This window comes from Meles meles, chromosome 7 (assembly GCF_922984935.1).
Source record: "Meles meles chromosome 7, mMelMel3.1 paternal haplotype, whole genome shotgun sequence".
NCBI lineage: Eukaryota > Metazoa > Chordata > Mammalia > Carnivora > Mustelidae > Meles > Meles meles.
Genome location: NC_060072.1, coordinates 47,087,386 through 47,112,813, shown reverse-complemented (window position 1 = coordinate 47,112,813; position 25,428 = coordinate 47,087,386). Strand labels below are relative to the sequence as shown.

Sequence of the window (25,428 nt, the reverse complement as noted above, 5' to 3'; positions counted from 1 at the left end):
GACCATACAAGCAAAAAGTGTCCTTTTATTATTATTCATGCCAGCAATACATTTGTTTAATTCAGAGCATTAATGACACCGGGTAATTATATAATGCCTTATACACTTGTGTCTGCCTGCCTTTCCCAAGCAGATGGAGAATTCTCTTAGGGCAATCTTGTTCTTCTTGCATAGAGCTTGGCATAAGAATTTCAACAAACATTTGCTGAACGAATGGATGAATGAAGAAAGGAAGGGAGGCAGGAAGGAATCTTTGTACCTACTCAGTAAATATCGTCATGTGGATACTCAAAATAAGTCCTTGTAAACATGTTCTTGCTGGATGCCTCAAATATCATCTTGGAAGGAAGGGAGGGAAAGAGAAGAGGAAAAAAGGAGAAAGGGTAAAGGAATCAAAGAAGAGAAGATTGATTTGGAAGAGAAGGAGCTGGGAAAAGATATGAGAAGGAGGGAAGATATAAGGAGGAAAAGAGAGTGGGGAGGAAGTCCTATCCTTCCACATGGTGGTTCTGAAAGTGCAGCAGCAGCATCTTCTGAGAACTTGCCAGAAATGTAAATTCTGTAAACCCAAGAGATCAACAATGCTATGGTGGAGCCATTTAAAAAAAACAAGCTAACCAGGATGCCTGGGTGGCTCAGTTGTTTAAGCGGCTGCCTTCGGCTCAGGTCATGATCCCGGTGTCCTGGGATCGAGTCCCGCATCGGGTTCCTTGCTCGGCAGGGAGCCTGCTTCTCCCTCTTCCTCTGCCTGCCACTCTGTCTGCCTGTGTTCTCTCTCTCTCTCTCTGACAAATAAATAAAATCTTTAAAAAACAAAAAACAAAAAACAACAACAACAAAAAACCAAGCTAACCCTGCCACAAGATATCATTTTTTATTAAAGAGAGTTAATAATGTCTTATTGTTCTTTTTCTTTTAAATTCTGAGCTCTCTGGTTACAAGGAGCTGGGTAAGTGATTTAGAAGGTCTTAAACTATTTTAGAATGTGTCAAATAAGTAAATTGGTGATATATAATAATATATTTCATATAACATATATGGATATTTATGTTATATAAAATATATTTTTTCTATTACATATATTTAAAACAAACTTGATATTTTTAACTTCTCAATAAAAATAAAATGTGTATGCGAAAGGAAAAAGGATCAACATGCAACAGACTTAATAAATATTAGATGACAGTTCAATTCTGATGCTTTTTCTTCAAGGAAGTACTTTTGTCACGAGACCCTCATGTGTGTTTCCCCAGATATTGCTAAAAGGAAGAAAGTCTAGCAATCAGGGAATGTGTCCATTAAAAAGGACTATAAGATGATGAATTGTAAGTTTTGTTTTGTTTTTAAAGATTTAATTTATTTATTAGAGATCACAAGCAGGCAGAGAGACAGGCAGAGAGAAAGGAGGAAGCAGGCTCCCTGCTGAGCAGAGAGCGCAACCCTGGGATTATGACCTGAGCTGAAGGCAGAGGCTTTAACCCACTGGGCCACCCAGGCGCCCATCCTTTCTTAAGGTTTTTTTTTTTTTTTTTTTTTTAATATTTTTTAATTTATTTGACAGAGAGAAATCACAACTAGGTAGAGAGGCAGGCAGAGAGAGAGGAGGAAGCAGGCTCCCCGCGGAGCAGAGAGCCCGATGCGGGGCTCGGTCCCAGGACCCTGAGATCATGACCTGAGCTGAAAGCAGAGGCTCTAACCCACTGAGCCATCCAGGCGCCCCGCTTTCTTAAGTTTTAATTCAAATTGACTTAATAGTGAATTAGGACAGAAATGAATACATTTTAACTAGCAGATGTCATGCATTTAAAAAGAGGCGCCTTAAAATTTAAGGGGAGATAATTTTGGTAAGCAGCTTTTTTTTTTTTAAAGGACCGTGACTATCCTCTTTTGTGTTTACCATTTTTGGGAAACTTATATTTCAAGGACTTTCTCTAGCCTTCTAGGTCATTAACTTCCTAGGTCATAGGTCTCCAGGAAAATGGAAATAATATATGCATGGTGGGGGTAGGAGTTGTAAGGATTAAATGACAAAGTCGGTGTTGTGTAAAGCATGGTCCTTGGCTAAAGGTGCAACACATGTTAGATACTACGATTATTAGTGGTAATAATATTACATGAATACAAAGATATCATGGATGGCCAGCATGCCGTAATGCTAGAGCATGAAGTCCATGGATGAGAATGCTTTTCTGAGAATAACCGAATGATAATAAATTAGCGTGGCTTTCTATCTCGTACCCAAGAGGAACTCTTCAGTAGATGAGCACAAAAGACATCCAAGGGCTGCTCTAGCTGGCGGCCATGCCCAGGTTTTTTTAAGTCCTGGCAGTGGAGGAGGGGCGCCGGATATGCCTCTAGCACTAGGCTCCACCATCTCTCTCAGCAGACACATCTCCAAGGTTTCCTGGCATTTCTTTCTACACCAGTTTCTCATCCTCTTCTGGTATTTCTTTCTACACCAGTTTCTCACCCTCTTCTGGTATTTCTTTCTACACCAGTTTCTCACCCTCTTCCCTCCCCTAGGTGGTGGTTTTTATTGGTTTCTTCTTCTTTTTTTTTAATCTAGAGGAAAAGGGCTTCACATAGTGTTTGTCATAGCTTTGTCACCATACACAGATGAATGTCTTAAAACTAGGTGTGTCCATAAACGAATCACCTTTTCAACCTCAGCTGCTTCTGCTACTGCTTCTTAGTCCCCACGGCCCTACCCCCAGAAACCATCTGGTCTTGAACACAGGTGGAGTCAAGGTGTCAAGGCACCCTGGGGCTATGTGGGCTTGGCCGCTTCACATTCCAGTTTCAGGAACTAGCTCCCGCTTTCCACTGAAGTCCAAACCCTACCGCGGTTGACAGACAAATCATGGCTGACATTGGCTCTCAGAGAAAGGAGAACAAAAACGAACAAACAAATGATCACCTATTTCATCTGCCTTCGAAAGTGATGATTGGAGGGTGGAGACTCTGTCCTCTTTTTTTTTTTTTTTTAATTTCCCATGAGTCTTTGAAGGTCACAAACACAGGGCTCAGTTTCTGACCAGCATGCTTGCCTTTTCTGGATTTTATAGTGTGACCTTAACATTGTTTTGAAAAGACTAGAATACATGGCTAATGTTAAGAACAACAGATTTTACATAAAAAAATAAAAAATCTGGGCTTTGATTTTTCTTAACCAAGTAAAGAGATAGAGACTTGTTGGGTCCACATTGTTGCCTGCTTCTTCCCTACAGTTCCCCCACTCCACACACCCATTCTCTGCTGGAGGAACGAGGCAGAGCATCCTGTAGTCCTCTGGATGTTGGGGCTGATGGTGATCAAAGTGGAAGATCAAAGGTTCTTATCATGTTTTTCAATAATGTAATGATAAAACTGTCACCTAGATTATAAACCTCGTGAAGGAAAGAGCCCATGTATCTTCATTATCTAACCCACACCTCCAGGTTGTGGAGACTCAGTGTCTCCACAGTCTACTTTCTATTGACAGAGGAAACATCCATTGCCCCACCACTAAACAAGGGCATGACTAAGTGTTTGTAAATCTGAAACACAATGTCATTCTTCAGCTCTCCAATGCAGATCCGGAACCCTTAGCATCACAGAATCCATGAATACCTAGTACTTAAGCCTTGGGATAAACCAGTGACCAGTCAGCCCCTGATCCAAATGGACAGACCTTGTCTACTCCATCAAAGAGCTAATGCTTCTCCAATGATCAGGAGGTCACTTAATTCAGACCACTAGGGTCAACACTCTTAGCCAAGCCCACTCTTTCAGTATTGTCTCCACAGCTGTGCTGTTCTGGACCACAAGGACAGCAATAGAGCCAACACAGACGCACAGATGAAGGGCAAGCACCTGGCAAAACTCTGCCTACAGGCTGTACTTCCTGGCCAACATCCGTTAGAAATCCAAAACAGAAGAGATTCAAAGAAAAAGAGATATCTTCCATGTAGTTCCCAAACAGAAGTTTACCTGGTTGAGATCTCATTTGGATCTAGCCATGGGAGTTGTGTTGTTGTTTTTTTTTTAATAGATTTTATTTTATTTTACTTTAAACAACTCTATTTATTTATTTATTTATTTATCAGAGAGAGAGAACAAGCAGGGGGAGAGGCAGGTAGAATGAGAAGCAGGCTCCGCACTGAGCAAAGAGCCCTATGTGGGGCTTGTTCCCAGGAGCCTGGGATCATGAGCTGAGTTGAAGGCAGATGCTAAAGCAACTGAGCCACCCAGGCATCTGGCACTGGAAGTTTTCTGTTGCCAGCTCTCCCAAAGTGTGGGAAGAGTAGAAAGGATTTTTACTTTAAAGACACAGCACTGGAATTCATAGCACTTCCCCTTTCAGTTGTTATTGTGTGTGTGGAATACGCGGCTGCAGTCGCTAGGCAGCTGGGCGACGTTCCAAAGATTTAAAGCACTTGTCTCTTGCAGAGCTCTTTAGCTTATCTTCAGACTTACCAACTGGCTCCTCCGCCAGCTCTGACTCTTGGCTTTACGGTTCTTTCTTGCAAACTCATCATCATTTCTTTCACGGTGTTTGCTTTCCTCGTCCTCTGCCCCCATCTTCTCGCCCTGTTGTCCTTGAACAAGACGGACAGGTCTCGGTCGGAGCCACTGGTCTATCCCTAACACAGGAGCATCCCTTGGATTATACCCTCTAAAAGCCCATTAAGCAAACTACTCTTCTTATTTTTTAAATTTTTTATTTTTTCAAACTTACACATTGTAAGAGTTGTACAGAATCCTTCTATATGCCCTTACCCAGACCCACTAATTCTGTTGTTGTTTTAACATTTCCCCACATTCATTTTCTCCTTCTCTCCTTCTCTCCATATATACTGCTTTTACCTGAACTGAACTTTCAGAGTATGTCACGTATATCGTGAGTTAAGCGTGTCGTCTCAGTGAAGTTATCAAATTCATGAAATTCCCAATTGTTAAAATACTTTAATCCACAATCCATGTTTCAGTTTTGTTATTTGTCTCAATGACGTCCTTTTCAGTGTTTGGGGTTTTGTTGTTGTTGTTGTTTGGTTTTGTTTTTTGTGGTTTTTTTTTTTTCTCCCCAGTAAGGATCCAGCTTAGGATCCTCTATTGCATTTCACTGTCAAGTCTCTTAATCTTCTTTAATCTGGATTAAATTCCAATTCCAATTCCTCAGCCTTTTGAAATGGTGCTTGTGACATTGACCTTTTTGAAGGATATGCGTCAGTTATTTCTATAGTATTGTCCTCTGTTTGCATTTGTCCGATATTTCCTTGCAATTCAATTCGGATTATACCCCTCCAGCTTTCCTCTCTCTTGCGGTGCTCATTCTAACAAGCTGATTATTCAGTTATTCTCCAAGGGATTGCAAAACTGACCGCATATTACAATCAAGGGGGAGATTTTGACACCCTCGGTGCTGGGGTCCTTTGTTAGTAAATGCTGATTCAGTAGGACTGAGGCAGAATTTTAGAATCTGTATCTTTGAAACTCTTCCCAGGCGATTCTGATGTATGTAAGGCCAGGGCTGAGAGCCAGAGACTTTCTAGGTCAATTAGCACATCCCCCTTTCTCCTTTGATATCATTTTCCCCTTTCTTTGCTATTTTACCCTGCTGCATCAGCCCTTATCTACTCAGGGAAACCAAGGTGCCAGAGAAATCCTGGAGAATTAAGGAGCACGTGTCAATGCACATGTTCTGTTTCATGGTTGTATTTCTATGTACATGATTTATATTGTGACAAAATATGAACATAGTCTTTTGTGCACACAAAATAGAAAGTAATGCAGATCATAATGAAAAGAAAAGCAGGGAAAAGAAAAATCCTTGAGATTTTAAAGCTGACGGGCTTTAAATTCAAGTGAATTATAGACCCTATTATTCTATTGGCACATGGCAATCCCCATTAGCTGGCAAACTAGAAAACTCTCCATCAGAATTAGGCTTGAATGATGCTAATTTATAAATTAGGGTCTTTAGGAACACATCCCTTCCATAAGATACACTCCCTAGAATGACCTTTCTGCCCATCAGCAGTCTCAGAATCTGCTTGTATTGTATCCTGAGCACACTAGACAATCTAATAAGAGCCCTTGGTCATGAGGAATGATTAGGGAATGGTTTTGGGGTTCTGTCTTTTGGTTTTTTGTCTTTGATTTGTTTTTTGCTATATCTTTACACTTCTCCCTCTGGGTAAAGGGGGAGTATTGTTCTCTCTTCAGTTTTGGCCGCAGAATAGTGGTGGCAGCGGGACACCTCCCCTCTAGACTTGAAGTAACACAATAAAGGGGTTACCCCAGACTTGAGAGAGGTAGGAGGAGGTGGGGATTTTCTGCGTTTGCCTTGTTACTTATTTGGAGTCTCACAGCGGGCCGTGATCTCTTTGAAGGCGGAATGGAAGGAAGCACAGAACAGTTCAGGCCAGAACAGCACCACAATGGCTATTCATGATGGAGGAAATGCGATCCCTCTCCCAGGCCAGGGCCCGGCAGGGTGGGGAGGAAGGAGGTGTGCCTTCAAACAAGATTCATGGATCTTTAGCAGAATCTAAACCAACTGGGAACAATTTTTTTTTTTTTTTTAAATCGTGTTCAACATGGTAGCCCTCTTAAGGCATTTTCGTGGGGGTGATGTCAGCTTATCTGGTTCTTACAACTCAGTGAAGTAGGCAGGGTGGGAATGATGAAGCAGAAACAAGAAGCTGGTGTTAATGGTTATCATGATCGGCTACTTGTCACATGTGGCCAATGGCCCACGCACTCAATCCACTTGAAATCCTCACATGGCATTAGGAGGCAGCGTACCCTTAGTTAGCCTTATTTTAAAGAGGAAGCAATTATGACTGGAGTTGAATAACTAGAAGATGCCACCCCCAGAATTTAAGCCAGGTTCCTGTGACATGGGAACCCTAGCCCTTACCATTACATCACACCATCTCCATCACGGTCACGTGGCTGAGAGGGGACCCAGACTGGACTTCTCTTCAGAGTCCACTACTCAAACAACAGATAGAGGCGGGTCAGATTTTGAAGCTAAAGTGAAGTCCAAAGTCCACCCTCTATTCCTTTGGAGACCACTTCAGACTGATTCTTCCTCCTGCTCCCCAAGGCTCGGGTTCCCCCAGTAGACTGACTTCCTGCTGCCTCCAGCCCTGCCCCTCTCACCTTGCCCATGGCGAGTGGCTGGGCTACGCGGGCACACTTCTGACACCTACATCTGGCTTCATCGGTAAGCGGGCCAGTGCACAGAGAGTCAGTTTATCTTAGTGGGGGTGGGATAAGGGGAGGCCTGGCTAAGAGTGTGCATGGGGTTGGAATTCAGCTCATGTCCCATTACCGTGTCTTGTGCATTCATGGTGGAACTGTCTGCTTGGAAACATCCTTTTCCAATTACCACAAAGACCCTGGGGTCTAGCTGCCATTCCCTATCCGCCCAGGCTCTGCTTTAACCAACCAAACTCCCATTCCTTACAGAATATACCCTCTGGGAAGGAACAGCAGGAGGCTGTGATTAAATAAATTAATTTCCACTACTTGATTATTGAACATCCTGACCCATCCCCCTCATAACACAATATACCAAAGTGCCATCACTGGTGGGAAACTAAGGCATCTAGAACTCTATGAGGGAGACGTTATTGGTCAGTGACCAGATTTCCTAGGTCAGTGGTTCTTAAACTTCGAGGGCATCTGTGTGACTTGGAGGACTTGTTAAAACAGGGATTTCTGGGTCCTACACCCAGAGTTTGTGATTCAGTAGGTCTAATGGACTCCAGACTTTGGAGTCCATACTTTGAGAACAACTAATCTAGATATTTCCTAACTCACTTGGTAGACAAACTTCAGGTTTCACCAACTTTATCCCTGTAAAGACACACACGGCCACATAATACTATCGTCATGGTAAAGATAACAACAGTAGCTAACAATAACCACAAAGAGGTGCCCAGCACTGCTAGGCACGTGACTGGTGTAGATGATTTAATTCATGTCCAGGGTAAGGGAGAGAGAACAAGGGAAAGAGAGAGGGAGAGAGTTAATTTTGAAGCTACCTACTGACCCAAGTCTACAACTTTCCAAAGTCGGACCCCTCACATTGGCAGGTGAGGATGTGAAGAATGAGGGGAAAAGAAAAAAGTAGGGGAAAATCTGCTCCAAAAGGGTCAACTAGGACAATTTTGCAGTAGCGTTACTAGTAATTGCTTCAAATTATGTCCTCATTGGTATTTACCTTCATTAACAGAAGTTCTAGGTGAGAGCGTAAAGTGAGCAGGTGTGCAGGGGCGTGTGTGTGTGTTTGTGTGCGCGCGTGACCTTCTTCTTGATCTACCGTTTTCCCTCTGACCTTGGGCAAGTTTTTAACTTCTTTAAACTTAAGCTAGGCGTCTGCACAATAATAATAATAATTGTAACAAAAACAATAATAAATACCATGATAGATTTTTAATGGCTATAGTTTCATTCCACCCAAACATGTGGCCCTTCACAATGTGACTTCACAGCCTTTCCTATCAAAATGTGAGGTCTGAACTATCATATGATCTCCTTGATATGAGGACGTGGAGATGCAACATGGGGGGCTTGGGGGTTAGGAAAAGAATAAATGAAACAAGATGGGATGGGGAGGGAGACAAACCATAAGTGACTCTTAATCTCACAAAATAAACTGAGGGTTGCTGGGGGGAGGGGGGTCGGAAGAGGGGGTGGGGTTATGGGCATTGGGGAGGGTATGTGCTGTGGTGAGTGCTGTGAAGTGTGTAAACCTGGCGATTCACAGATACCCCTGGCGATAAAGATACATTATATGTTTATAAAAAAATAAGAAATAGATAAAAAAAATTTAAAAAAAAAGAGTGAGGTCTGTTTTCCCTAACTTCAAATCTGACCTGGCCACATTGTTCCATGGAATGTGGCAGATGTGATGTGTGATTCTAGAACCTGGGCCTCAAGAGGCTTGTAGCTTCCACCTTTGTCTTCTTGCAGAACTCCCCTAAGCCATTATGTAAAGAAGCTGCGGTAGCCTACCAGACAAATAGAGGTTGTGGAGAAGAACAGAGATGCCCCATCCTGCAGCAGCACTGACTGCTTGTCATGCAAGGAAGGCTATTGTGAATCTTCTAGTTCAGCTTACCCTCCAAGCTAAATGCACCTGCGGGGGTAAGCTTAGGTGAGACCAGCAGAGAAACCACCCAACTAATTAACAAAATCATGAGAAATAGTAAATTGTCATTTTGTTAAACTAAGTTTTGGGATGGTTTGTTATTCAGTGATGGAAAATGGATACAGGGGCGCCTGGGTGGCTCAGTGGTTTAAGCCTCTGCCTTCGGCTCAGGTCATGATCTCAGGGTCCTGGGATCGAGCCCTGCATCGGGCTCTCTGCTTGGTGGGGAGCCTGTTTCTCCCTCTCTCTCTGCCTGCCTCTCTGCCTACTTGTGACCTCTCTCTCTGTCAAATAAATGAATAAAATATTAAAAAAAAAAAAAAGAAAATGGATACAAATACCCACCTCCCAGGGTAAATCAAAGTGCTGAGCATAGTTTCTGGCACACAGATCTTAGATATTATTTTTATCTCCTAGATTCTCTTCTTTGTAGATACTGCACAGTATCTCTTCATGTCCCAGTCCTCATAACTCAGAAAGACTGTTGATGAAAGGGAAAGACAAATACATGCCACTTTCCCAGCCCCATGTTCCAACCCTAAGTCATCCTTTGATTGTGAACCTAGAACACTATGGTCACTGCATAAATATTAGTTAGTAGTAATGACATACATAGCATTTCCAAGCATAAAATCTTAGTATTTTAGTTCTTATTCTTCTCTAGATTTCTATTTCAGGCCAAGTATTCTAAATTCTACCTCATGGCTACATGTGATGGGAACCAAAGGAATGACAGATAATTTAATAGTGTCACTAATTAAAATAACAAGTAGGAACTACTGACTCTTTCTGGATGAAGACACCGTTTGAAAACATGTATTTGAGATCTTCATCAGTATACCTTCCATTTCTGTACACGTGAGCATGATTACAGGACTCTCATACTGTTGAAGTCTTTTTTTACACTCTACACGCAGTGATTTTGACTACATTGTATTATGATTTTATCTTTTATTATTCTCACATCTCCCATACTGTCAGGCAAACAGAAAGCACAAAATAAATGAGTACAAAATTGTTGATTGGATTAAAGTGATAAAATACCCAAGTTTCTTTAAAATGTAAATTTTAGGTAAGAATTGAATCACTTTCCAACTCTCCATTCCACCCTCTCCCAGTTCCTTCACCTCTCCCCTTCCCACCCCTCGACCTCTTACTAGGTTACTCTATTCTCCTTTAGGTTTAGTTCAGCTATCCTTTTGCCAGAAGATAGTTCCTGAAACTTTCACACTAGTTCAGCGCCCTGCTTTTGTATTCCAAGAGAGCCTGTGTATATTCCTGTTTCCTTCAACACCACAACAGATAGTGAGTTCCTTCGGGGCAACAATTTTGTCATTTATCTTTGTGTCTCAGTGAAAGCTAGCAATAACAGCTATTATTTCCTAAATGCTTACTAAGGACCAAGTGCTATAGTAAGCATTTTAGATGCATTATCTCTCCCACTCCTTGCAAGAGTCTTCAGAGATAGAGGTTCCATTTTATAGATGAGGAAACTGAGGCTTAGGGAGTATAAGTAATTTGCCAAGTCACTGGCTAGTAAGAGGCAGAGTCAGGGGTTTGACCTCAAAGATTGAGTCCTCAACCACTCTGTTCTGACACTAGTTAGGTCCTCAACAAATGTTTGTTTTGAGTTGATGAACATTTTCTGAAGATATTAAATTGAACAGTCATCAATGTCTCTTCCCCTTCTCATAATTTTCTTGGGGGGAAGTTGAAGGGTGATTAAGAGATGAAATGGGGGGGCGCCTGAGTGGCTCAGTGGGTTAAAGCCACTGCCTTCAGCTCGGGTCATGATCCCAGGGTCCTGGGATCGAGCCCCCATCGGGTTCTCTGCTCAGGGGGGAGCATGCTTCTCCCCCCTCCTCTGCCTGCCTCTCTGTCTACTTGTGATCTCTGTCTGTCAAATAAATAAATAAAATCTTAAAAAAAAAAAGGAAAGAGATGAAATGGGGGGTGGGAATTATAAAGGAGAAAAAGGAATTGGAGAACTAACCCCTGAATGAAACACTATATTATTATGTATTAAACATATTAAACTCTAGATACACACAAACTTTAAAACACTAAGGCAATAAAAAGTGCATGGCCATTCAACGTGACCATCATACCTGGGTACTGATGGTATATGGGTCATTTGCTACCCAAGGGGTCAACAATTCTACCCACTTCCATACCACTTCAATCAACTCATTTTCCCAGGACTCCATTGCATTCTCCCCATTCAGTTTCTCTGCACTATGCTCCACTCCACTCCGCTCCCCACCATTCCATTTCATTCCACTCTCCTCCATTCCATTCCATTCCACTCCATTCCTCTTCATTCCACCCCACTGCACTTCATGCCATCCCACTCTCCCTTCCATTTTGCTTCATTCCATTCCACATTGTTCTTTACCTTTCTACAAAAAACTTTGTAAGGTATTAAGCACTACATTCAGATGCTAGAGATGCAAAGTTGAATAAATACAGTTTCTATCTTCCCATTCAGATTTTTCCCATCATCACCTGATGACAGACCACTGTAACTCACAGCCTAGTTATACTAAGACAAATCAGAATCATCACAGACCAGGTGCTATCTGATAAAAGAAATAACTGGCACACAAATAAAAAGAATTTCTTTTTAACTGAATTCCAAACAATTAGGTTGAATAATTTTATTTCTTTCATATGCTCTTCCAATTATTGAAATAGAGTACCTTTCCAAATTACTTTCAAAGGACAGGCATTTTACCTCCCAAGTGACTTTTCCTCTCCAAATATCTAACTACAGATATCTATAATTGACTGTTACAGAGTAGATGCTCATGCTAAATCAAATGATGATCTAGCAGAGATGCCTTGACTAAAGCATTGGAGTCATGGAAACTGCAATTTTAGAAACTGCCTTTGGAAGGAGCATAGCTTTTACACACTTGCTTCCCAAGACATAGTTAAGATTTTGCCTGAGCTTCAGAGAAAAACTAGGACATGAGTCATGACTTGATGACTACTTGATATGTAATCATTCTGGCGCCCCATCCGGAAGCTCATAAACATTGCAGTGTATTTCACTTTAGAAAAAGACTAAGAAACAAAACCCAAAACACACTCTGCTCTGTATTTACCATGACCTGATCCTGTAAATCCAACTTGGGCACTGGGTCACGTGTGTCCTGTAACATAGTGTTGGTTGACCCAAGGGCTAGTGTTCCTGCACCAGAGATCTGGAGCAGGGTGTCCTTGACTCATCTCAGTAGAGCCTGACCACTTCTGGGAACTCTCTCTGTGCTTGTTTCACAATGGTTTAATGTAAGCAAAAAATGGGAAAATATTTTTGCTAAAAGGCAATCTCTGAGTCTTTAGGCACATATGTTTCTATTATAGTTTTTATTCAGTATGTTTCTTATTTGACATACTTCATATAGATATCAGTATAGTGATACATATATATATCATATGATATATATGATATATATCAGTACAATCTGTGCTTAGTTCTTTTTTTATACTGATATATATGTATATAACATATGCTCTATACTTAAAATATATACTTAATTTTGTGTGTATTAGTTGTGAAAAAGTTATATATGTATATATTTTTTTTCAGATGTAAGTGAATACTCTTACAAACTGATGTTAGAAAATGACATTTTTGGGGAAAACATGACATTTTGGCTGAGACACATTCAGCCTAAACAAGACGGTGCTCCAACGAGAAGTATCCAGTTTCAAAATAAGTGGCAAGTCTCACTAACATCCATGGCTAGAAGGGCTCAGGAGCTGGAGGGATAAGGAGAGTGCTGTGCTGATTCATGACGGCAATCCCAAGTACTAGCGTCCTGCTCTCATTTCCTCCCCACTTTCCAAACCCAGACAGGGCTGAAACCATAATGATCAAACTAGGAGAGGTGGCCAAAAAGCTAGGTAGGAAGTGGGAGATTTTGGTCAAGTTCCCTTTCCCAACTTCAAGCCCAAAGGGATGGGGTGACAGGAGAGGAAAGACTAACATTTAAATTGAATTCAGAGTTTGGGTTACTTCCTGAAATAAATATGTTTGTTCATGGATTGAGAGTGAGCGTTGGGTTTTGAAGTGATGTAAAGAGCATCCAAAAAAGTTGTGAGGCCTTCCTAAATTCGACTCAGAGGCAAGGGAAGCACCACTTTTCGGGGAAGATTTATAGTAAAGGAAAAGTGGAGATAAAAACAAAGTTCCACAAGTCCCTCAATGTAGGTCATGTTTGCTTTGTGATTAATGATGACGTATGTGCTTACTAGCCAGGAATCATACAATAGCAAGTTCTGCACAAGGCAGAAGAGAGCACCTAAAATGGGTATTAAGTCTCATGCATAGTGTTGGACTTCTACTTTCTTTCAATTATCTGGTTTATTAGAAAATGGTTAAACACTGCCAAATGCAACAGCATTTTTTTATTTGCCTTTGCAAATTACACTTTTGGAATTACACTATTACTGTCCCAAACAGTGGCCTAGAACCCTGAGTGGTAAGCAGAACTGAAGGGATGAACACTTCAAACTGAAATACTACTTGAGCAGACAACCACCGCATGATCACTGCCCCCCAGCCATTGGACCCATCTGTCCTTTTGTGGCTGCTGAGGTGGAATTGCTATTGTGACTTAGCGTATTTGACCATATTCACAAATCAATTATAGATTCCTGAAACTTCCATTGCTTTGTGACTCCACTCCCTTATGAGCATAAAAGATTGTGACATAGACGCAAGGGAATCTGCAAGTTACTGATGTCAATTTCTGCTTCCTGTTTCCACTCCCTTATGAGCATAAAAGATTGTGACATAGACGCAAGGGAATTTGCAAGTTACTGATGTCAATTTCTACTTCCTGTTTTTAGGTTATGCCTAAGACTGTGAACCCTGACTTGGGTTCAGCAATGTGGCCAACCTGCAGGAGTGCGGTTTTGACATCTCGGCCTAATTATCTTTACCTTATAAAGATGTAGAGCTTTAGTTCTATTTCAAAGATTTTTTTTATCACCTTAAATGCATTCATGCATCATTAGCAGCTAGGACACAGAGGACCTAACCACCCACTTGAGTAGTGGCATTGCCAGCCGAGCAAATCTTTCCAAGCAATGGATTTTCCGAGACCCTTCCAAGTCACCCTCCACACCCATTCTCCCCTTACCTGTTCCGTGGTGCTGGAGAAGGGCTGACTAGTCCAGGGAACCCAAGGTGTCTCTGTAATTCCGGTCAGCTGCAGATTGGGGTGTTGCCTCTGTCTGCTGTTGTGGCTGGAGCGTTCAGTTGTACTTCTGGTGAAGGCCTCTGTGGTGTTCCTAATAAGGTGTTCCAGGCTATATGGAACTGCATTTAAAGTAGTGGGGATTTGGGGTGGGGCCGTGTTTCTAGTGCTCCTTACTGAAACTTCTGCTCCCAGGTCAGCTGAGATAAAGAAAGGACAGTTGCTAAAATTAGCTTCATGTTTTGTGGGTTCTTCACCTAAAAGCAATTTGACTCTAGAAAAAGAAGACATCTCTCCTAACAGGCATGTGGATGCACTTCAGTTACATGAAAAATCAAGGTCTGGGAGTGTGACGATGCTCATTTGCCCTGTTCAATCCACCCATCCTTTATCCATCTATTGATATCATAGGGTCAGGGGAGCTGTGGAGACTGCTACCAGAAATCCCCAGCGGTGTGTAGAAGAAAGAATTAAATGTACTCTATGAGCATTGAGGGAGTCACGAAATTGGCTTCTGGGGGTCCATGAATCTCCAAAAACTTCCTGCCAGGTCCTGAATATATGTCCATGTATAGTTTTCTGCTATATAGTTTTCTTCTCAAAGGGGTCATTAAACAAAATACCAGGTTGAGAATCCCAGCTAACAACTTACCTAACGTCGTCATGAAGACTGATGACTCCCAGGAAAATAATGACTTTCTTTTACCACAGTGTAAACTGTTTCTAATCCTAATTGTGTGAGTACCAGATCCTGGGACAGTTGCAGTTTCTAAGCTCCCTGTCTTCTGGAAGGACGGTCAGTTGATTCAAAACTTAAGAGCTGGTGGGATTAATTTATAGCTCTACTTTGCAAGACTGAATTGCCCATACTTAAAGATAATTGATTTATGAATTAGCTTCACCTGGCCGTAATTTTAAAATATGCTCTCTATCTGTTGGGACTCTTGCTAACATGAACTTTCATTCAGTAAACGTTATCAGAGCCAGCATGCCTCACAAGACCCCGGGAGATGCCAGTGCTGGCCCTGATGGTCTCTGGACCACACTTTGTGTGACCTAGAGAACAACTGTGTAATATGAAGCCCTGGAAAGGTCTGTAAATTATGGGCCGAGGTGGTATGTTTAGATATTCCTATCAACTCCATTATGTGTCACGGTTTCCTGGGATATAAAATCTTGCCCACTTAGATAACTATAACTTTGAAAAGTTTCTGGTTTACAGACTGGCAGAAAAAAAGGTTTTATTTTTCACTGCTCCTTTAGTGGTTCATTCAACCATTTCTTCTTTTCTTTTTTAAGATTTATTTATTTTAGGGGCGCCTGGGTGGCTCAGTGGATTAAGCCGCTGCCTTCGGCTCAGGTCATGATCTCAGGGTCCTGGGATCGAGCCCCGCGTCGGGCTCTCTGCTCTGCAGGGAGCCTGCTTCCTCCTCTCTCTGCCTACCTCTCTGCCTACTTGTGATCTCTCTCTCTCTCTCTCAAATAAATAAAAATTAAAAAAAATTAAAAAAAAAGATTTATTTATTTTAGAGAGAGAGTGCGAGAGCATGGGGAAGGGGCAGAGAGAGAATGGGAGAGAGAGAAACTCAAGAAGACCCCACCCTGAGCACAGAGCCGACCTGGGCTCCATCTCACGACCCTAAGATCATGACTTGAGCCAAAACCAAGAGTCAGATGTGTAATTGACTGTGCTTCCCAGGCGCCCCACAACAATTACTTAAGGAACTTCTATGTGCTGTGAAAGTCCCCTGAAGCAGCTATTAAAGTTTGCCTATCCCTTATTCTGGTCCACCTTATTGAGCCCTCTTTTGAATCTCATTTATTTCCATTCTGATTTCAATTGACATAATTTATATGATAATGTAGAGGGGGATAAGGCACGAAGAGAGGATGAAAAGAGAAAAGGTATTTTAAAAATTTAGGAAGATGTAAACACCAACAGTTCTCTTAAAGGTTAATGAAATAATCATGACTATCAAGCATCCTTTTCTTGAGATGTGAAAGGTCCTGTAAACCCTATACGTGGGGTTGCCAGATTTAGCAAATAAAAATACATGATGTCCAGTTAAATTGGAGTTTCAGATAAAGAACTCATAATTCAGAATAGTTAGTATATCTCAAACGTACAATATTGTAAAGGTTATATTACATGTGACATGTTATATTGGGAATATATATATATTAAAAAATTGTCGTATCTGAAATTCAAATGTAATCGAAGGTTCTGTACTATATCTGACAATCAATCCTACCTGTACATCTACTAGACCTAGACTTTGATAGATTTTTGGACATTCCCACTAGTTTCTGTTTTTTTCCTTCTGAATCTTGTGCTGCTCCCACTGTTATTGTGCCCATGTCACCACTCTGAACACAGACCAGATTTATTTATCCCTAGGTTGTTTTTTCACATGACAAACCCACATGTTCTATTAGCAATATTCCTTTATGATAAACTCTAAGAAGCAATCTTAATTTTGCAGTCTTAATTGAATTAGGTGCTAGAATGTTCCTTCAAGCAGACATTTGCCTGCCATTGGGATGTAAAAATTTCTATATGTAGTGATCAGTATTTTGGTTATTTTGGGCTTTGGCTAATGCTGATCCTCTGAGTTGACTACCACTTATGACAATTTTAGCTTTCAGACTCTCAAAAAAAAATTTAATGGTGGGTTAGGACAAAAACAAGCCTCCAAATACGTAGCATAATTATGTGTCTTAGCATGTCAACCTATGCTTACTTTTCTTCTTCACTAAGGAGCACTTGGTAAGTTCTCATCCTAAGAACTTTTTTTATTAGTCAACTTACATGACTAATTCAATGGATGAAACAGGACTTTCCCACAATTAGATAAGTGATCAAAACACTCTTGCAATTTCTTCTCTGAATAACATAGCTTCTTACCATTACATGCAGCTTTGGAACATCTTATGGAAAAAAATTTCAGTCTTCTGTAATTGTCTTTAATTAACCTTCTAAATATATTTTTAAAACACTCCAAATGAAACAAGTCCATTTTCCATTTCAGGCCACTACCTTTTTTCCAAAGAAAGAACCTACAGAATATCCAAGGCCTATACCCTCTCATTTTGTGACTGTGTTTTTAACTTGTGCTATTTAAGAAGCAGGAAGGAAACTTTAGTCTTAACATTCAATTTCCAAATTCTGTGCATTTTAAAGCAGTGATCTGAAAACCCTTTGGAGCTTCTTAGAATATTGAAGCCTAGGACTTTCACTAGATTTGGTGTGGGACCCAGCATCTACATGTCTAAGTTTCTCAGTGATTGTAATATATCTCTAACTATAAGGTTTTATCCATATACATGATATGAGCCAAACTGAATTCTATTCATTCATTACATGGGTAATGAAGGGTTTTAAAATAAATGGGAGGAGAGAAAATCCATTACAGAAATATATAAAGCAACCAAAATACATTAATCTTTTCATCTCCTGAACTCTGTTGAAATGGGTGCTATAAAATTATATTAAAAATAGTAGATCCTTGGATCTACTACAGAAGACTACTCTACAGAAGACTACAAAGTCTTCTGATGTTCTTTAAAAAGGTATATACATTTTACAGTTCATGAAAGAGCAAGATGTGTTTTGACACATGCAAGGAAAAGTTCTAACACAATGGAACAATATGTCGAAGCTATTTTTAAAAAGCTTTATTGTACCATTGCTACCACATTGTTTCCACATTATACATAATTCCTCTTAGAGCACAATTCAAGATAAGGGACACCATCCCAGGTCTGATTTAAAAGATTTTAGCATGGAACTTGTAAATAGTTCATCTATAAGATGATTTGCAATGACTGTACCATATCAGCACCATATTTTGAAAATATATTTTTGAAAAGAAATACATATTTTAGTTTATTAGTTAGTCTATGAATTAGCTCAGATGTGATTCATGATAGAAATTTGATTTTTGTATAATGATAATAAAAATACACGATTTGTCAGTTCCCCTCCCTTGAATGACACAAATAACTTTCAGGCATGTTGAAAACCAAGAACTCATTTTGGAGATAGAAAATTTCGACTATATTGGGACTTGCTTTTCTGTAGGAAGATGCTAAATATAATATGCCCTTTAAAAGCAGGGAAATAATGTGGAAAAGATGTAAGAAGTGAAACAGAAGATGCATTAGAAAAAAGATGACTTATGTATATATATTATACATTAACTATATTAAACAAGATTGGGCTAGAATAAATATGAAGTGAAATGTATATGAATTATAAGAGTCTAAATAATTTCTAGAAATGGTAAAAAGAATAACATTTCAGAAAATGCCATCAGTAAAATAAAGTGTACATAAAACAAACCGGGTACATATTTAAAATTTGAGAAAGTAAACCAGGACGTGAAAAGTTTGTGAAGAGACACCAAAGATGGAGAATTTGCGAACAGTGGGAGACAGCAAACAAACCAGAAGTCACTAGAATTTCACTAACTTAGAATATTCAAAAAATATTTTACAGACTTAAAAAAGATCCAAGATTAGAAATAAAGAAAGTAAAATTAACAAATGGAAGTTAACAAAGCATAGAAGGACATCAAAGCAGAGCATAGTAAAAACTTTAAAAAAATAAATAAAAAACTAATTAAGCAATACTTTTTAAAGGCCAATTACTACTCAGCTACTATGAGTTGCACTAGGAACTGCACCTGGTGTATCCTGATGTCCCATGTTTTCTTTTGGGACATGCGTGTCTATTAGATGGTGGGTAGAAGGAAACTAGCTGGCTGGAGAAGGAAGAATGGCCTTTAAATTCATCACTACCAGGCTGTGGGAGAGGGACGCTGGAGCAGGTGCTACTTTACCAGGGTCAACAAAAGGGAGATGGAGAGTGTGTGAATAACTTGGTGTGCCCATGGCTGATTTGTCCATCAGGCAAAATAGGCATAGTGCCTAGGGCCCATGATATTATAGGGGCTACAAAATCCTTTAAATCCTTGAAAATTAAAAAAAAAAAAAAGAACTTTCAGAGTCAAAGAAAATGTTTGCTTAAGATTTTTTTTTTCCATACAATAGGAAAAAATGAGGAGGATTTGGAGGCCCATGAAAATCGACTGAATTATTTAATTCATTAATTTATTTTAATGGTGGGAGGGGCCCACAAAGACATAAGAGCCCAGGGCTCGTGAAAGTCAGATGTAGCCATGGGTGTGCCCTGATGAATTCATTGACATGGTACAGGGTGAAAATGGTTGGGGTGGGCGGGGGAAGGGCAGGAGTGGGGAGGTTTTGGAAGTTGTGCTGGATATTTTTCAATTATCACATAAATCATGTATCAGTAATCAATGACCATACGATTTTCAGTGATCACATAAATCAATGGTCGATTACAAGGCCCATGTTTGTATAATCACGCAAGGAGAAAACAAAGCCTAACATGGTTATGATAGCCAGTTTGGTCAAAGTAGGTTCTATATGCACAAAAGACACTGTGTTTCGTTTTGGTTTTCTCCTTACACCCTCTATATTTACAAGCATTCCCACCAATCACTAAAGGAAACAGCTTCTATTACAACCCTTTCTCCCAAGAGTATATATGATTGCTTCCCTATTACAGCGCTTATGGGGTTTATTCCCTTACCCACATAACTATAATTAAACAATTACTTTAATCAGCAGTTAGAGCAAGTCTGGCAGCAAAACGGTTTACTTCAGCAGCAAAATCTCTTCAAGTGATTTCACTAGCTCAGTCATGTTAGGGACCTCTGAAACTACGTCTGCAAAAATTTTCCTGTCCTTAGGTAAGTGTAAGATTTGAACGAGTGGACCTGTACTAAATGCTAAGTAAGGGCTTGTTGGTTACCTGACATCCTACATACAATACATACAATGTCTCTCTCCATAGTATGAAACACCTGAGTGAATGTAACTATTTTATTTATTTATTTATTTTTAAAGATTTATTTATTTATTTATTTATTTTTTTTTTTTGAGAGAGAGAGAGAGAGAGCCCAGGGGGAAGGGCAGAGGTAGAAGGAGACAAGCAGACTCCCCTTGAGCACGGAGCTCAACTCGGGTCTCGATCTCAGGATGCTGAGATTATGACATGAGCCGAAATCAAGAGTCTGACGCTTAGCCAACTAAGCCACCCAGGTGCCCCGAAAATAACTGTTTTCGAAAGCCACCTAACTGTTTATAAGCAGGGAGACTTGGCATCCTTTGGAAAAAGTATCCAAGTGATGGCTGGAATTTTTCATCCCTCATCTAGAAGATGTTGCTATGTTTAAAGAGTTTGTCAAGTAGAGATTTGGACCTCAGAATGCACTTTTATTCCTAAAGTAACTATCTTTTTAAAAATTTAAATGTGTGTATAAAATTGCAATATTATTGAATAGAACAGACTTTTTTCCTTATTCTTTTTGCATGATTGATAACTGGTTTGTGTTAGTTTACAGAATAAGACTCTGAAATTATATACTAGGGATTTCTTTTTTTTTTTTTAAGATTTTATTTATTTATTTGACAGACAGAGATCACAAGTAGGCAGAGAGTCAGGCAGAGAGAGAGGAGGGGAAGCAGGCTCCCTGCTGAGCAGAGAGCCCAATGCGGGGCTTAATCCCAGGACCCTGGGATCATGACCTGAGCTGAAGGCAGAGGCTTTAACCCACTGAGCCACCCAGGCACCCTTGAAATTATATACTAGGGATTTCTAAAAATATGCTCTTAATACAGCGACTCTAAGGATGTAGCTGTACAAGTTAACACAGATACATCTGAGGAAAAATTGAGAAAGTCTGCCAGTGACCTTTTTGTTTTATTGACAGATGGCTAAAGGTAAAGTTGTTTCCAAAGAGCTGGATATCTGGCACATGATTGACAAAAGAATATAGGGAGAGAATGCTTTTTTTTTTTTTCAATTTTTAGCCAGTTATGTCAGCATGTTGGAGATGTTTTTATTATTGTTCTTATGACTCAGAATAACTATAAGGGTCTAATTTTATAAATTGAGTATAAAATGTTGATTTTCTTTTTTCTTTTTTTAAAGATTTTATTTATTTATTTGAAATAAAGAGAGAGAGAGAAAGAGAGCGAGCAAACTCTGGCAAGGGAGGGGTTAGAGGGAGAGGGAGAAGCAGCCTCCCCACTGAGCAGGGAGCCCAACAACAAAATTTTGCTACCAGATTATCATATTTCGTTATCAAAACTTTTAAAAAGGACATTTGGAGTCACCCATTGCAAAAATCTGAGTGTCATTTAATTTTTCACAATGGATTCTCTAGCAATCAATGAGCTTTCATGCTATGGGTCAACTAATATCATTCTGTATCTTTTTTTTTTTTAAAGATTTTATTTATTTATTTGACAGACAGAGATCACAAGTAGGCAGGGAGGCAGGCAGAGAGAGAGTGGGGGAAGCAGGCTCCCTGCTGAGCAGAGAGCCCGATACGGGGCTTGATCCCAGGACCCTGGGATCATGACCTGGCTGAAGGCAGAGGCTTTAACCCACTGAGCCACCCAGGCGCCCCCCATTCTGTATCTTTAATCAACGGTAAGTTTGGCATAGACCAGAAAAACATCTGTTAGCTCATAATTGTGTTAAAACCAACTGAAAAATACACGTGTATTCAAATGTAAGATTTTTTTTTTTTGAATCATAATTGTGCAAATTTTCATTCTGCTTTTTTCTAGAAGTCCATTTTTCTTCCAGCCTACATGAGCCTACATGATTGGGCATGTTTTGGATACAGTCTTGGATATGTTCAGAGGCTAACTGTAAATGGTCTATTTCATCCACTTACTTTGGAAGTAAAGTCCATCATTGGACATGTTCTGCAGGAAGGTCAAAGGAAATCATATTTTCTCTTTAATTATCTTCTATCTTGAAGAACTCTTTGCTGATCCATGTCTACTTTTTTAAAAGTTCCAATGAAACTTTCTCCTAAATAAGGTTCTATTGGGGACTGCGAAAGAGTCTTACTTCTTGTGTTTAATGGTGCAACAAGAATATTTATAATGTTTCTGCATTGTTTAGGATAGTTCACTGTTCACTCAAAGAACTATAAGAAAACAAACGTACAAACAAACTATAAACAAACGTACAGCACATGGTGTCATGTGCTGTATATTCTCTGATAAAGTTGAATTTTCTAACTGACTTTATCATTTTTACCTTATTCTCTTAGTTAGAAGTTTTATAAGCTCAGGACTATACAGTCAATCTCTATTGTAGAAGAGTCACTGCATTCAACTAGCAGGTAATTAAGTACTTATTTCATTTATGAGATGAACAAGAGACAGAAAACCATCCAAGGATCAGCCAGGTGAAAAGATTCATATAAGCCCCCCAAATAAACATCTAATAATAAAGATATAAAAATACAGTGAATGTTGATCCCCAAATGGGGTTATGGATCAAAATTATCTTAGGGGACGCCTGGGAGGCTCAGTTGGTTAAGCTGCTGCCTTCGGCTCAGGTCATGATCCTGGGGTCCTGGGATCAAGTCCCACATTGGGCTCCTTGCTCGGCAGGGAGCCTGCTTCCTCCTCTCTCTCTGCCTGCCTCTCTGCCTGCTTGTGTGTACTCTCTCTCTCTCTGACAAATAAATAAAATCTTAAAAAAAAAAAATTATCTTAGGAACTTAGAAAAAAAAAAATCAAGTATTAGCCCAAATTTCTCGAAAGTGAATCTTGAAGGTGGTAGGAAAGAAGAAATGATGGCGATGAGTTCCTTCCCTCCCCCAGGTGATTCTTATGTTGTCAACTGGGCAAAATTCTGTGGTTAAGCATTTGGGAAACTGTATGATGGAATATATACGGGACAAGGAATTAAGAAATTTAGGTTCTAATCAGACCTCAGCCACCAATTAAGCTGGGATAATTCACTTGACCTTGGTAAAGTTCTGTCTCCTCAATGATGGGCTTCATTTCTAGATAATACCTTCAGTGATTTGTAAGGTCTGCTTGTACCTAACATATAATGAGTCTATTAGTTTTATCTTTCATGACTTCCTAAAGCAAATCTCTACTACAGGAGTAAATAAGCAATAAAATGATTAAGTTAAACAGAAAATTAAGGGTCACCTGGGTGGCTCAGTCAGTGAAGTGTCAGACTCTTGGCTTTGGCTTAGGTCATGATCTCGGGGTCCTGGGATCAGCCCCCGAGTTGGGCTCCCTGTTCAGCAGAGAGTCTGCTTCTCTCTCTCCCTCTGCCCCTCCCCTTGCTTGTACACACTCTCTCTCATTCTTTCTCTCAGATAAATAAATAAAATCTTAAGGAAAAAGAAAATGGGTTGTATCCACAAATAAAATCCGCAGCACAGGACTGAACTGTGTGCTATACCAGGAATTTCTGCACATGTATGCAAGTTTTTACTTGTCTCTGTCACCTAGGTTATATCCATCAATGGTCAACCAGTTAGAAAACCCTGTGGCTACACATCAATTCTTACCATTTCAAAAGTCTGAGACCTCTTGTACCTCTAAGCATTAGTACAAGAGATTTGCAAATGTGCAATGTATTTTCCCATCTTGCCAGTCTTCTCAAACACGATTCTGATGATCTACTAGTCCCTCCTAATCAGAGAATAGAAGCATCTACATGAGCATAATTAATAATTTCTTCATCATTGGCTTTAGTCATTACATATGTACACTATGTGTATCCCTGATTTATACCTGCTACATTGAATGGTTTCTAACCCAAGTGCCTACCGTGTGGCACAAAAAAGAAACTAAAGAAATATTTGTTTAACTAATAAAACCAGCAAGGAAAGAAGGGAAGGGAAAGTAAGAGGTAGAAGGAAAGATGTTGGGCTTATTTAATGAGAATAATGAAACTTTCCACATCAGTAGGAGCCACATGATCCATTTCCAATAGCTTATGAATCTCCCATGGGCAATGCATTGAAGTAAGCAGACATCCCTTTAATGTGAAACAAAACAAACATAATGTAACATTGAGCAGAAAAACGTTCAGAATCGATTCCAAAAAGGAGAGCTCACCTTTTTTTAAGCAGAGGCTTCCATTGACTGGTCTCCCCTCCTGGTTGATATCTATTTTCATCCAGCTATGGAGGTATTTCCTGTCCTTCTTGACCACTACCTTGGAGCCTTGTTTCTTGAGAAAGAGAGAGGTATTTTCCACCTCAAGGAACCCTTCCTGCTCATGGCAAGTCCATCGGGGTGCCTGGGAGCAGTGGGTAGAGATAGCTGATAGGGAAGGGCCACGAGAATTGGAGATGCCCAGGCACAGAGCAGATTTAACATGAAGGAGTTTTCCATCCTCAGTCCACATCCACTGCTGGTTCTGGCTGGTCGCATCACACAAACCCACGACCACTCTCTTATTTTTGGAAAGGCACTCTTGCTTATGGACATGGACAATCTGAAACCCCTCTGGAAGACGAGAGACTCATAAGGTAGTGTGTAGAAAATTATAAGGCCCATCAGAAAACAAAACAACCCACTCACAAATCAGCCAAATGACAATATGAGGCTGACTCATCTTTTGTTATTGCTATCGTTTCAAGTGAATATTCCCAGATTCGAAACATATGATTTAAAATCCCAAGGCTGACAATATCAAAATGTCATACTTTGCTCCCTTTCTTTTACTTTCACATGCCTTAGGGAAGAAAACACACTCCCATTGAAATAATGAAAGGATTCGTGGAAAAGACACGAAACATTAAAAGAATATGGTGTGATACTTGAACCCAATTAGTTAAATATGCTGTCTAACCATTTCTAGTCTTTCCAGCTCATCATCATCCCCCTCTCTAAAAAGTCCCCCCTTTCTAATTCTGAAGTTACCACTGTAGTATTTGTATACAAATTGCATCGTTTGAATACATGTTCAAAAATTAGATGGATTTATCCAAAACCAAAACAAAACAAATTTTCCCACCCGTCTAAACCTTCTTAGCTATTAGCAACCAAAGAAGGTATTGATGATCACAAACACCATTTCTTACAGTCCTGGAGAGAAGCATTTCTCTATATTGTGACAATACCTACGACTTCCCCTCGATAAGTAATAGACTAAAAAATATCAGCATTTGTCAACATAAAAAAATTAAACATCCAATTGTTAAACATCAGTAT

At 40.0% G+C, this 25,428-nt stretch overlaps 1 protein-coding gene across 1 annotated transcript in view; it reads right to left on the bottom strand.

The window, feature by feature from the left end:
• PTPRB (protein tyrosine phosphatase receptor type B) overlaps nt 1-25,428 on the bottom strand; it is a 114,206-nt gene that overhangs the window by 87,624 nt on the left and 1,154 nt on the right. Inside the window, exons 2-3 of the mRNA XM_046013980.1 lie at nt 24,328-24,720; nt 14,293-14,549 (exon numbers count right to left, since the gene is read on the bottom strand). Of these exons, the coding sequence (XP_045869936.1) occupies nt 14,293-14,549; nt 24,328-24,720 (650 nt within the window). The remainder of the gene's footprint in view (nt 1-14,292; nt 14,550-24,327; nt 24,721-25,428) is intronic.